General features: G+C 34.8%; 1 protein-coding gene across 1 annotated transcript in view; it reads right to left on the reverse strand.

Annotated features, from left to right (window-relative positions):
- LOC129229895 (guanine nucleotide-binding protein G(o) subunit alpha) overlaps nt 1-15,411 on the reverse strand; it is a 118,534-nt gene that overhangs the window by 7,888 nt on the left and 95,235 nt on the right. Inside the window, exon 5 of the mRNA XM_054864276.1 lies at nt 12,232-12,361. Within this exon, the coding sequence (XP_054720251.1) occupies nt 12,232-12,361 (130 nt within the window). The remainder of the gene's footprint in view (nt 1-12,231; nt 12,362-15,411) is intronic.

A 15,411-nucleotide genomic window follows, 5' to 3' on the forward strand; every position in this document is an offset into this window, starting at 1 on the left:
GTTCAAGAAAATCGACCCCCCAAACGAAATGCTGAAAATACCGCCCCTGTCTGAGGCTTAGCTCAAGCAGACTTGACATTTAAAAAAGGCTTTTTTTGCGTAAAATAAAGTATTTCAGAACAAAAAACTTATCTAGATGAAATTAAACAGCAAAAATTCATCTAAATACAAAATTTAAAGATTACTAATTCCCATCTCAGATATGGGCTATTAATTCTTCATCTGTATTACCGCATCCGAATCACCATTTCTTTTTTGTGGATACGTCTTGTATTACCAGGAGGGTGTACAGAAATTTTGGGACCCATCACAAATAAAACAAATAAAACTTTTACGGACCCTCTCCATATTATTTACCCCTACTATTTGGGCCCCCATCAGGCTCGAGCCCGGGTCAACAAGTGTCCCTTGTCCCCCCCCCCCGTGTACTCCGCTAATGCGTATTACCAATTCTAGAAAATCCAAAGTCATAATATGACGGGTGTAACGTTCTTTACCATTTCCATTCTCTTCCATTTGTAGAAACAAGAAACCCAACGTGTAGGTACTTATCGCAATTCATGATTGTAAAAAGCGTAATTTGAATTCAAGAAGTCGAAATTCAAATGCGAATCCTGGATGCTCTTTTTGTGTGTGTGTGTGTGTGTGTGTATAGGGGGGGGGGGTCATTTCTAAGCCTTTCTGGAAAAAGAAAATAACCATTAAAATTTGTGAGCCTAAGTATAATTCGGTTTCAACTAGATCTAAACGCAATGTATCAACTTGACCGAAATAACACCATTACGTTAACTCAGAAACGTGGGAAAAAAACATCAGCGAATATCAGAAACTTCTGTTAAGAAAAATCATGTCTTCTATTCAAGGAACACAAATCTTGGTTTAATATGATATAACTACTTAAACACTCTACGCGGCAGTTGAAAACAAACTATAAAAATTTACTTTTGTGCGCAAGAAAGCATTTTTTTTTACGGAAAACTTGCAAACAAAAAAAACAGCTGTGGAATAATCATTACTCGGCGGCAGGGCTGTGGAGTCGGAGTCGGGCTCATTTTAGGGTAAAGGAGTCGGAGTCGTTCGAAAACATGTCGACTCCGACTCCGGGTTTCATTTTTTTCCTTTAATTTTCCCTGACTCTAATTGCATTTTTTGAAAAATTAACTACCAATTAATTTGATTACATGTATAAATACCTACTAATAAGAAAATAACTCATTGTGGCAACCAGCTGGCTTGATTGTTTATCTAACTTTCTGTAACAGCTACCTACGCCGTCTCCTAGTTTGCTTATTTTCTAACTTAATTTAACTGATAGCAACTGTCAGCAATCAATTTTGTTGCCTAACATTTTCTAAATAATCACTTTGAAATAAAAATAATATAATTTTTACCTCGATCTCTGTTATAAAATAGTAAAAGGAATGCATGTATCGCTCGAGCAAGTCGAGAAACTTCTCAGGGTGCTTGGTAAATTCAAAAGAGTGTTGGTACGAAAGCACAAATACAAAAGATCCGATAAAATATAGGGGTTAATATTGTACCTTGGAACACTTTTCATATTTTAATTTTTAACGTCAATTATTTGAATCAAATTTAAAATCTAAAAGTCACATTAAAATAGCCCAACATACTTCTATAGAATATATATTTTTTAATTCAGACAATTTGAAAATAAAATGTTGCCAGCCATTTAAAGTATAAGTTCCAAGCTACCCCAAGGTTCAACATCCTATTGTACCTTGGGACACATCCTGTTGTTCTATGGGAAAGTCTTCATGATTCAGGAAACAGCCTTATTATACTTGAACCAATTTTGCACCAGAAAAGAAAAAGTTGTTTAAAAGACTACATATAAGATTAGAACATTGTTCCATGTTCCTAAACATATCTTAAATATTAAGAACCATGCATATGTTGTACCTTGGAACGTGTCCTAAGGTACAAAATGTTCGGCTTTCCCAAGGTACAATCACCACGTGGTTTAATGAAAACCAAAATGATGGTCAATCTAGAAGCACTATAAATAATTTGCTTATGAGAAAATAATGAAAGTACTTCTCTTTTATAACAGAATAAAATTTAGTTGACTAAATTTACAAATACATACAAAGACGAAAAATGAAATGAAAAGGAAGAAAATATTTACTTTTGAGTCATGAAATTCTCTTTCTCTCACAAAATCGCCAATTTTACTCATTTGATGCTGATTTTTACTATGGCACCATTTAGGGTGAAAGGTTACTATTAGAGATTATAAGAACATGGCTGCTAAAAATAGATTCTTAGAAATTAGCAGTGCCCCAAGGTACAACACTCCCCCCTAAATATATTTTTTTATTCTAAAAATTTTATCTAAGAAAGCTTGGTTAACACTGAAAAGTACAAAATAAAATTAGTATATGATTTATCTCTTACAACACTCAGTAATTATAATTAATCCTAAAATCTTCATATTAAGGTTAATTCTGAAGCCGTCAATTAAAAAATTAAAATTAAAAATTGAGCCAAGAAATGTAGGTATAGTTACAGCTATTCGTACAAAGCTGTATACCGCCGCATTTTGTGTAAAATTTAATCGAGACGTACATGTACACGACCTCTCTCCGCAATATAGTGCAATATTTTTGTTGAAATTTTTAAGATGAAATTTAAGATTTATTATTGGGGAATTTTTTCAGAATTAAAGAATCTCAATTTTTATAAACTCTGAAATTAAGTTGAGGTGTCACCCACCAGATGAGTGCCACCCGGGAGGGAAGGGGAGGGGTGCCACCTCTCAAGAAAAGTTTTTGACTTAGCAAAAAAAATTTTTTTTCTTTCAAAACTCTTTCACTCTTCTCAGTGCTTTCAGAAATTGAAAGCACATGATTTGATCAGCATCTGTTAAACATTAAAGGGGAGCAAATTAATCTTTTTCATTTTTTTAAAAAATGGGACTTTTTAGTAATCTTACTTTAGAAATCGCACCTATCGGATAATTTGATTTTCATATTGAATTTCTAACGTTGTATGCATCTTAGGTTTACAATAAAATACAACGCGAAAATTTCATTAAAAAGGAATTAATATTTGAATCTCTATTTAGGAGTTTTCCCCCCTTCCCATAAGGGGGGATTTGAAAAAATAAATTTAAAAAAATAAAAAAGCCGCAGTCGGAGTCGGATGTTTCAAAATCTTGGAGTCGGAGTCAACCATTTTCCTTCCGACTCCGCAGCCCTGCTCGGCCGCAGGAAAAATTCAGCATCGTAAAAAGAATGTTGCGTAGGAGCATTGCCTCAAAAAGAACTTTTCCCGACTCTTTTGAAACAATTTCGTTTTTAAACTTATGACCAAAAAGGAAAACGCATTGGAGAAAAAAAAAGTGTGATTGCTCACCTAAATCCCAGGGCGGCTGTTTTATTTTTGTAAATGCTTTTTTCTTTCATTAAACTAGCAAGATTCTGAACACTGTTACAAAGACAACACTCACTGACTGAACTACTGAATTGGATTGAAATGTACCGGACAGAACAGTTCTCGCGGCGATTTTCCAAGGTCAACCCAACCCAACCCCCCTGTCTTAGTGCCATAAAAATGCCTTTCCTTTTGTTACTTCTTATCTAACACCCCACTTTCTCAGGGACAAAATACGACCTTGAAGAAAAAAGCGGGAATTCTCCGATCTCAGAAAAAGTGCTGAGTTACGGTACAGTGCGAAATATGCTAGATGAAGTTTTCCGGAGGAAAGAAAGAAATATATATTTTGAAACTTTAAACCTTATACACATACAAAAAAAAAAAAAAATTGTCCAAAATGTCTCTTCTGGAAAAATTCAAACAAAACCACCAGAAGCCTGGGGCCCCTTTAGATGCAGGGGAATTATTGGGAGCAATCAGCCAGCACCTAAAATCCATGACTAACTCAATTTCCAATAGTTTTGAGCATTTCCCACTCAAAATTATGATTTTCCAAGGCATATCCACAAAAAAAAAAAGTTTTTTTCTTTCAGAAAAATCCAAACGAAGACAACTGAAGCCTGGGGGCCCTTTAGACGCAGGGGGCCCTATTAAGAGCAACCAGCCCGCGCCTAAAATCCATGACAAACTGTCAATTTACAGGACTTTTGAGCATTTTCCACTCAAAATTTTGACTTTCCATGGCAAATTCTCAAAAGAAAGATTTTGTCCCCGAAAAATTCAAACGAAGGCAGCTGAAGTCTGGGGCCCCTTTAGACGCAGGGGGCCCTATATTGGGAGCAATCAGCCCACGCCTAAAATCCATGACAAACTGTCAATTCCATGGGTTTTGAGCATTTTTCACTCAAAATTATGACTTTCCATGGCAAATTCTCAAAAGAGAGTTTTTTCTCCCAAAAAAATTCAAACGAAGGCAACTGAATCCTGGGGCCCCTTCAGACGCAGGGGGGCCCTATTGATAGCAATCAACCCTCGCCTGAAATCCATGACTAACTCAATTTCCATTCATGAGTTTTGAGCATTTTCCACTCAAAATTATGACTTTCCATGGCAAATTCTCAAAAGAAAGTTTTTCCCCGGAAAAATTCAAACGAAGACAGCTGAAGCCTGGGGCCCCTTTAGACGCAGGTGGCCCTATAGGGAGCAATCAACCCGCGCCTAAAATCCATGACTAACTGTCAATTTCCAGGAGTTTTGAGCATTTTCCACTCAAAATTTTGACTTTCCATCTTTTAGGAAGTGACGCGGCTCCGAGGCCCCTTGTTTGCTGGAGGCCCCAGCTAGCGCCTCATGCGCCTATTCGGTGATCCGCCACTGATCAAAGTTGTTATGCGTTTATAACCCAGTCGGTAAAGCGTTCGGCCAACAACCCTACTGCCTCGGGTTCGAACCCGACTGCGGGTGGGACGCTTTTAAGCGTCCTTTTTTTTATTTAAAAACACCAAAAAAATTAAAGTAATTTTTAAATCAAAGGTTTCATTTTTAATTGATTTTTTTTCGATTTTTTTATTTAACAGAAAACATTGATGAACAAGGGTGTCTAATTTTACATCATAGCGCGATGTACTTAAAATAGTTTTTTAACACTTTGTTGTCTCATTAACGCGGATGAAACCGCGGGGCACAGCTAAAAATAAATAAAAGAAAGTATAAATTGTTTCTCAATATTATTATTGGTCCAGGCAATGCTGGGTATGTTTCCTAGTATACTATGCATGGGTTTCAGGTTTAGAAAGAACTGTTTACACCTTTTTTAAACAGGAAAGTAAAACTTCGACATGAAACAACAACCACAATGATTGAGTTTATGACATGAGGTTATGACATAAAATGTATTTCCTCTGTCCCAGATTAGTTGCCACAGTTGAGTAGGTTTGTATTTTTGAGATTTCTCAGGGCTTTATGCAACCAATGACATCCCCCCCCCCACCCCAAGCATTCCCTTTCGAAACCAGTACCAAATGAGTTTCAAAAAACCAAGAAACGAAGATGCCACGGAAATATAAGTTCGTTGCTTGAGGTACCTGGGGCCCTGCCCCTTATCCTCTGGTGTGCTATGTTGATAGCTCCCCGGTTGGGGGCCTGGCTTTATTTTGACGCAGAAGATGGTTGCGTGGATGTACGAGGGATGTTGCTTCCTCTAACGAGAGGACCATAATGGTTAGCCGAAGGCTTTTCAAAGCAATTTTTAACTAAAGTTCTTTTTAAAATAAGTTTAAGATTGTTTTTCCCCCTTCATACATATTTTTTAAGTTTTATACTTTTTCCCCCCGTGGGGGTTTTCTAGGCTATTTGAATGAATAAAAATAATAAAATAAAATTAAGACAATGATAAAATGTTGATTAGAAATAAAAAAAAATAGCGAAATGAAAATAGATAGGAGCATGCTCCCAGCCAGAGTGTAGCACAATAACTAGAGTCGAAACGAGGTAAGTGAACCCTAGAAGGGATTCACTCACCCCGTTTCGAATTTGAAACTAATAAGCTAGCAGAGCGCGAGGCCTGCGTGAATTTGCCAGATCCAATGAATCGTAATTTGGAAGGTTGTTAAGTAGTGGATTTCCAACACGAACGAAAATGAAGAAACGAAAGGATGGTGAACAATGAACGCTACACTGGAGTTTAGGTTAATCCACTAGAGTTAGGTTTACCATTTCAACTACCCAAATATCACCAAACAGGCAAAGGCTTCGTTCAAATGTAGAAGCAATTTTCACTGTTCAAACCTTGACGGGCGATTTTCTAGTTTAGTAATAAGAGGTCAGCCATTCCAATTTGCATGAAAATTTCTACGCATCTCTACATAGTATAAAATGAAATCCCCAAAAAGCGTCTGTGTGTTTAAACTCGCAAAACTCGAGAACTACCCGGCCGATTGTGCTGAAATTTTCACAGTTCGTTCCTTTAAGTCCTGAAAAGGTTTGCAGACCAGTTCGAATAAAATTCGATGAATAGTTCTTTTTTTTATTCCAATTTACGTCCAATTTTCACATAAATTCTCAAATATGGGGGTGAAAAATTACTTGCACATATTAATATCACTTATCGTTAGAAAGGGTAAAATTTTCCGCGTTCTACGCAATTTGTTTCAATGCTCTAACTTTATTACGGCGGGACTTATTTACTTTTTTAGCTCAAATTTTTTTAGGCTTAGCTGAAATTTATGCACTACACTCTTCATTAAATAAATCAATAAAAAAGTGAAGGAATTGTCCCACAGCTTTCTTTTTGACGCCATTGGAAAAAGCGACCTTTTTTACTCCAGATCTAACTCGACTTGTGGTTGAAAAAATAAGCTTTTATCTCGAAAGGAAAAAAAGTTACAAGCCTTTTTAAATCATGTTTAAGAAATCTCGATTCCATTCAAATTGTGAACCATTTTCTTTTGCATTTTAATTCCTTAAACTTATTTTATTTTGTGTTTCCATGGTTACACATTTTAAATCCATCTTTCTGGATTTAATTTCTTAAAAGTATTTTAATATCTGTCGCTATTGTTTGGAAGGGAAGTCATGTCGTTTTTTTTTAATTTATTTTTCACGCCTGATTGTTGAATATACATCACTTGACACAATTTTTATTTTCAAGGTGGACCGGGCAAAGCCGGGCAACACAGCTAGTATAACCTAAAACTGCGAAGCCTAATAAAGCTTGACCACGAGAATCTGTCAACTGGAAGCGAAACCGGACAATTTCGTTTTGTAATAGGTAGAACCGCCGAGAACGTGCAAGCAGAAAAATCTCGCGTTCTCCTTGATCTTACGTACAGTGGCTCCCAAAAGTGTTCGTACACTTTGAAATTTTTTAGTAAAACCAAAATAACTCAAAACTGAATTCGAATATAAAGTCCAATATTTTCTCACATCATTCCTATGTCATTCTAAATATAACCTATTGGTTTTTTTCAAAATATTGACGGATCTTCTTTTTGAAATGGGTCAGAAAACGAAGAGACAGAGAAATAACACACCACAAAAGTCATCGTACACTCAAATATTTTCGAATAAATTCATGATTAAAATTATCATATGCCGTTTTATTAGTATTTTTGCATTGTGTTGACCCTTATAAGTCATTTGGCTTTAACTTTTTGTTTATTTATTCCATAATATATTGCTTATTACTATAAAATGGCTGGTATTCGTAAAAAACTACAAACGTCATTAAAATTTGAATTTTTTCCCCACAGTAGTGGTAAATTGGTTTGAAATGTCTCTAAATCAGTTAGATTATTTGTTTATATGGTAAAGTGCTTGATAAAATGCTTTAAAGAAAGAAATCGGACCGAAAACAAGGTAAGAAAAGGTCAATCGGAAAAGTTGACAAAACGTGATTGTAGATTTAAAATTAAAAAAATTATGAAAAATACACATTTGAGTACTGTAGAAGTTTCTGCAGGGTTAAATGAAACATTTTACATTTAATTTTCACCTAAAATTGTTCGCCGAGTTCTTTGATTAGCTGGATTAAATAGGACCTCTTCCCGCAGAAATTTTCTTGGTCGTGCAAAAAACAGAAAGCTTACGCTTTTCGTCCCAAAATCAATGATAAATAAGCTAAAAACAGTTTAGAATCATGTTTTACTTTCAGATAAAAAGTAATTCAACATTTTTGGTTAAATTGTTGTATAACTGTAAGTAGAAGAAAAAATTAGGAACTTAATCTTAAAAATTTAGTTGGATCAGTTAATCAGGACGGTGAAGGTGTTTTAGTGTGAGGGTGCATATCAGCATCAGGACTTGGTAGTTTGTAATTTTTTGATGGAATAATGATTCATGCTGTCCCTTTAAATATTTTAAAAATCAATTTTGAACTCTTAGCCAAAAATTTGGTTATTGGAAACTACTTTGTGTTTTATCAAGATAACAATAAGAAGCACACGGTTTTCAACGTTTGCGTCTCGTGCCTCGAAAATTGTCCTAAATTTTAGAAAATACCACCTCAATCTCTAGATTGTAACTCAATGTAACGTATTTAGAGATATCTGGAGGCTAGATTACGAAAATAGGGCTTTAAAACGAAAATAGAGTTAGAAATATGTAGTAATACTCGAAGTGTGGTAGAATACTTACTCAGAAATTACGCTAAAAAAAGAAAGAAAAAGAATGAAATCTATTCCCAGACGTTTAAAAGGTGTTATGAATACTGTATGATATTCTACTAATTAATAACTTAATCAAAAGTTAGATTATTCACTAATATATAGACATTTTATAAAGTGTACGAAGACTTTTTGTGAGATAAAATTTCCGGCACTTTTCGGTTTTTGATTTTTAAAAAATTAAGTTTTAATATTTTTTGAAAACTTTTCATGCAGTTTTGTTAAAAATTGATCATAGATCTTATAATTAAATACCTATTCCGAAATATTAATTCTAACCAATGATTTGGGGCCTGTTTCGTTGAAAGTCGTAGGTGTACGAAGACTTTTGGGAGCCACTGTATAACAAAATGAAGTGGCTCTTTTTTGCTCCGAGTTCATCCGCCATCTCTTCGTGGTCAAGCTTTACCATAGTTTTTTCTTTCGCCGGACTCACAGTTGTTTCGATTAATACAAGCTAGCTGGACAAAAGTCAAGTTCAGAATTCATCATTTCATCACACAAAATTAAAGTGTTCCTAATTCAAAATGATTTAATTGTTCAAGACGGATATTATTTATGCTGGTCAGTGCTTTTTTTCCCTAATTTAATTACTCTATCTGATAATTAAACATTATTATTATAATATCTTTTTTTTTGAAGGTAAACGAAGGAGTTTTTTGCTCGTTTAAAACCTTTCAAGTGATGGTAATGATTTACTCTTTTTTACCCGGGCCAAATTTTCTGTATATAATAGCTGCACTTTTCCCATTATTAATAAGGCATATAAAACCTGCACACTCTAGTACAGCATATTTTTTTTCTCTAGAATACTTTCTTTCGAGTAGGGATTTCTTTGAAGAATTATTGAAGCACTCAAAGTTTTGCGTAAAAAACATATGTTGTACTCGAGTGTGCTGATTATAATACGTCTTATTATTAATGGGAAAGCTGTAGCTACTATATACAGAAAATTTAGCCCGGGTACAAGTGGTTACAAGTCATTGCCATCCCTTGAAAATTTTGAAACAAGCAAAAAAATCCGTCGTTCACCTTCAAAAAAAAAATAACATTGTTTAACTATTAGATAGATTAATTTAATTAGGGAAAAAAAGCACTTACTAGTATAAAAAATATCCATCTTGAACAGTAAAATCATATGAAAATAGGAACATTTTAATTTTGTGTGATGAAATGATGTCTGGAATTCAATTGATTTATTCAATTACAAACGAATACGTACCTTTGAACCTTATTACTCACGTGACGGGAGGGAGTTAGACATAAACAAATAACAAAGTATCATGTTTTGGTTTATTGTTTGCATTATCCCAATACCAAAGTTTAGAATTTTTAACATGACTTTTGTCCACCTAGCTTGTACTAATCGAAGCACTGTGGGACTGTGATGGTCAGTTCGTTTTCAAACTAAATCCGCTTAATTCCTCCTAGGCCTGGTGAGTTTGTTGATGGCTGTATCTGATGCCGATATTTCTTACGCTGCATCAGCATGCAAATGAAACTTGGATTAAAATTTTCAAACAGACATCAGATAAAAGGGAGCCAAGAAAATACTTAGGAAAACCACAATGTCTTAATACCAGCAAGAAAAGAAATAGTTCAAAGGCAAATGGTTTTAATTCACACATTGAAGTGAACATCAAGTTTAAAATACGACTGACTCTTAAGATTTGTGAGTTTTGTCTTGGGAGGTATTCGTGAACATTTTTCAACACTTTCGAAATTTTGCCAAGCGCCATACCTGCCAAAGTTCCAAGCAAAAAAATCAGTAGATTTTTTACTATCCTTTTAAGTACAATCATTTGAAAGTTCTTTAATTCATATTCACATATTATCATTAATTGAAGCATGAAACGAAGAATAAAAAGTTAAACTAATGCTTAATATACAGTCAAAACTTTTTTCTAATCTAACTAAGTAGACATTGATAATATTTTCAGTAAGTTACCGCACTACAGCCAGGACTAAGGCAGAAACACATGAAATATACCTACACCGCCAGCTCACTCATTCCAGCAGAGGAATGCAGTTTACTGCTTATTAGCACTCACCAGCTCGGCGTAGGAATTGACTGAGCTGCAGGTGGAAAACCTCAGGTTTTCCACCTCCAGCTCAGTCACTTCCTATGCCGGGCTAATTAATGCTAGCTAATGAGCACGAAACTGCAGTCCTCGGCTGGAATGACTGAGCTGGCGGTTTTGTTTCGTGTATTGATACTGTCTGACCATCGATTAATATGGAAGGGCTAATATCCGGTTTATAGGCGGAAATGGACGTATCTATTAGTTTATAGGGATGTTAGTTGTTTTTTTTCAGATGTGCACTTTTGCCTGTCTATTATTTAGCCTTACTTTCGTAAAAATGAAAATTTGCTCACAGCAACATTTTTTTAAATCTGAAGTATATTCGATCTATATTCTCACGGCAAAAATTAATGGATTTATTTAGTCACAACAAAGTTTTGAGTTTACCATTTTGCTTTTACTTCCCTGAACCGAAATGAAAATACAGAGTGTCCGAAAAGTCCTTGACACATTTAAAAAATTCATAGAAAACCAACAAATTATCCTATGAATTTGCGGTTTGCACCATAATACTTCACAACTTCAAGGGTTTTTATAACGTCGAAAAAAAAAATGAAAAGGAGGGGGGGGGGGGGGAGAAGAGGAAAAAGGCATTTCGCAGCCAGGGTGTACTTTAAATCGTTTTTGTTGACATGAGAAAACGCAAAAAGGAATGAAAATGACTAAATGAAGAATTACAAGCTTAGCATATACTGACAACCTGGCTGCGAAATGCATTTTTTCTTCTTCTCTTTTTCCCTTTTTATTTATTTATTTATTTATTTATTCTTTTTTTCGATGCCATAAAGACTCTTGAACCTGTGAAGTATTATGGTGCAAATCGCAAATTCATACGACAATTTAATGGTTTTCTATGAATTTTTTAAAAGTAACAAGGGACTTTTCGAACACTTTGTATTTTATTTTCTTTTTGTTGTTTCCATGGTAACTATTTTTGTTTCCGCTTATTTTATTTTTGAGAATGCAGTAGAACGCGCGCATCAAAATCCCATCGTTATTTTTCTTTCTCCTCTGCTAGATTCATTCAGTTGGAATCTTCTTTAGTTGGCAGATTGCCAAATTGCATACAATCCGTGGTCAAACAGTAATATTGCTAGATTTCGACGTACTAAAGTTCAAATTTTAGCAGGAAGTTTTTTAACCGTGGGGTACATACGTCAGGGCAAAACTTAACAAATACAATAGGATTTTTTTCGCGGAATTCCCTAAATAAAGGGATTACCCTAAAAATTAATTATCTAGAAGATATTTAATAAACGTTGGGAAGTCGAGAGAAGTGCTCAACATCTAGAAAGCTACTGGAAAAACCAATAGAGTTGGTAGGTATACAAGCTCCCAACACCGTATAAAACATTTTTGTAAAAGACATATTTTTTTTTCCAAAAGGGGAGATACTGGATATCAGATGTTCTGTGTGGGTTCAACGAGTTATTATTATTTTGTGTCAAATAACAAGTTTATCATTAAACCGTTTACTACCTGACTAAAGTAGGCGACGCGAACTTTTCTATTGTGCTTTCAAAACTATGAATGATAGGATCCTCCCGTGGCGTGAGTGATGGTGGGAGCATGTGTGGGATGTGACTCACCGTGGTCTCGTCCTCGTGCAGCACCTGGTCGTACTCGCTCATCGCCACGCAGAAAATGATGGCCGTCACGTCCTCGAAGCAGTGGATCCACTTCTTACGCTCAGAGCGTTGACCACCCACGTCGAACAACCTGTAGAAGTGAAAATTTGTAGAGAATAGAAGTAGGAGAGATAATTGTACTCAGTGAGGACAAATTTAAGAAAACAAAACATAAATTAAGAGCTAAGTGCAATTTACTAAAGATGTTTTAGCTTTTAGATGTTTAAAGCCTGTTGACTGGTAATACGTTTTCAAATGAAATTCATAATTAATGTAGCAAATCTCCACTATAACAGTAGAGTTGGATTAACTCCTTGATACTGTTTAATTTAATAACGTCCGAAACAGGCAATCGCTTTAAACATGGGTTCTCAACCTCTTTAAGTACTGCGTCCCCCTCTGAACACTGACATGAGGTCAGGCACCCCCCCCCCCTTCCAACCACCATATGTGTTTAATGCATGTTAAAATCACACCACCATGGTTAATACAGACAGTACAATAGGAATCTAGAGCTGATTAGGATAGCTAAAACTAGTTAATAAGTAAAAATACAGATGATTTCACACGCACAAAGTATAACATTACTACTAAAAACTTTGTTTTGAACTTATTATTCCTAGAATAAGTGAAATATAAGAAGCAAAGAAGCAAATACAATGTTTTTGAGGTAGTTTTGGACCTGAGAGATGTTAACATTCACATTTGTTACTTTCACATCAGTAATGAGAGTGTTAGAAACTGTGTAGTTTGCCCACTTCCTCCCACTAGACGGCGCTGTCGTCAAATAGCAAACCAGGAACTTTAATTCCTTGTTAGAACTCAACTCACTTCTCTCTTACTGCTGATAGAACACACAAACATGTAGTGCTGTAATATCTATATATTAAGTAAATGTTTCTTAGTTTAGAAGGAGTTGTGTTTTAGTGTGTCCGTGAATATTCATCTATGGATATCAGTCTCATTTAGCAGAAGATCCCTCTAACATATCAATTTGGATTATAGATATACAAAGACAGATGAAGAACATATATGATAAGGTAAGCTGTATGCTTCCTTAACTGCATTGATTTAGATGCCTCTCTAAGAACGAGTTGATAGACATTTTATGTTTATTTAATTCTAGAGAGGACTCATAGTTATTTAATATAATGATATTAATATGTTACCCACAAAATTGTATAAATTGCATTTATTTTTTGTTTATATCTATACTCTTACGCCTCCCTTAAAATTCTTCTGCGCCCCCCCCCCCCCCCCCCCCGATTGAGAACCGCTGGCTTAGAATAAAAGTATTATTTGGAGAGTCGCAAACTATAAAGAATATGATCGGCAGAGGCCTGACTATTACCACTCTAAGTGCGGGTTTAGAAGGCTTTGTTATACAGTGGAACCTCTTACGGGATACTTGGGCTCACCTGAGATGCGCCCCATAGGGGGAGGAAGCTCTTTCCTAACCAAGACCAGCAAAGCAGAAAATGTTTCCCCCCGTCGGAGCTTAAGAGCCATTATTTTGAAGTTCAGACAAGGTGTGGCAGTGACCATTTTTGATTTTCCTAATTTTTTATATGTCAAAGTAGGTCATGAGAAGTTGAACATTCTGAAATGTTTAGCCTTCCAAAAATTTTCTTTCGCTCGTTAAAAATTCCCAAGGTTTGAGGTTTTGCAGCGCTTTTTTAGAAAAATTCTAAAAGTCGTATTTCAGTGCGCTATAGCTCTTTACAGAAACACCACCCCACGGTTATATTTATATTTATTGGTTGTACTGTATCTAGTGATGATGACTTCATAGTTATTTTGGTTGGGGGTTGTTGCTTTCTTCAGATAAGGGGTCGCAAAGTATGGATTTTATCCGTTTTCGCGCAAGTTTAACCTGCGTTATTTCCCCCCAAAAGCCATCCCCCGAAAAAAATTTAACATATACTGAAAGTTTATACTATGAAGAGAGTAAATAGCACAAAATTTGTTTGAGGTTTAATTTTTTTTAGGAGAAAAATGCCCTGATATTTTTCAAATTTTCAAAAATTGTGCTTTTTTGATCTCAATTAACTCAAAACAGCATCACTAGGAAAAAAAACCTTTTATATATTATGGTACCTGGCTATGTGTAAAACATCATGAAAAAGAAAACAGCATGGGATCTCTTCTTGTTTTCTAGAAAATAATTTTTTTGTAGCTCATTTTATGCGTTTTCTCGTGCGTAAAACGTGTGTCTAGTATGCAGATTAGATCTGCTAAAACTTAAAGTATGTAGTAGGAATGTATATATGTGTGAATAGAGAAAGAGAAAAAGACTAGCAATACTTTATTTTTCTGATTTTTATTGACGGTATTTTAATTGCATTGCGATATATATATATATATATATATATATATATATATATATATATATATATATATATATATATATATATATATATATGATATCGATTTATCGTTTTCTGATTTACCTGCAAATAAAACACCATCAATTTGTAAAAATCAGAAAAATAAAGTACTGCTAGTCTTTTTCTCTTTCTTTATACATACATATATACATTCTTACTACATCCTTTAAGTTTTAGCAGATCTAATCTGCATACTGGACACACGTTTTACGCACGAGAAAACATAAAACGAACTACAAAAAAATTATTTTCTAGAAACAAGAAGAGATCCCATGCTGTTTTCTTTTTAATGATGATTTACACATAGTCAGGTAAAACCAGTTAATTGCGATCAAAAAAGCACAATTTTTGAAAATTTGAAAAATATCAGGGCATTTTTCTCCTAAAAAAAATTAAACCTCAAACAAATTTTGTGCTATTTACTCTCTTTATAGTATAAACTTTCAGTATATGTCACATGCTAACGCAAGTTAAACTTGCGCGAAAACGGATAAAATCCATACTTTGCGACCCCTTATCTGAAGAAAGCAACAATCCCCAACCAAAATAACTATGAAGTCATTATCACTAGATACAGTAAAACCAACAAATATAAACATAACCGTGAGGTGGTGTTTCTGTAAAGAGCTATAGCGCACTGAAATGCGACTTATAGAATTTTTTTAAAAAAGCGCTGCAAAACCTCAAACCTTGGGAATTTTTAACGAGCGAAAGAAAATTTTTGGAAGGCTAAAAATTTCAGAATGTTCACTTC

The sequence above is a fragment of the Uloborus diversus genome, chromosome 9 (assembly GCF_026930045.1).
Source record: "Uloborus diversus isolate 005 chromosome 9, Udiv.v.3.1, whole genome shotgun sequence".
Taxonomy (NCBI): Eukaryota; Metazoa; Arthropoda; class Arachnida; order Araneae; family Uloboridae; genus Uloborus; species Uloborus diversus.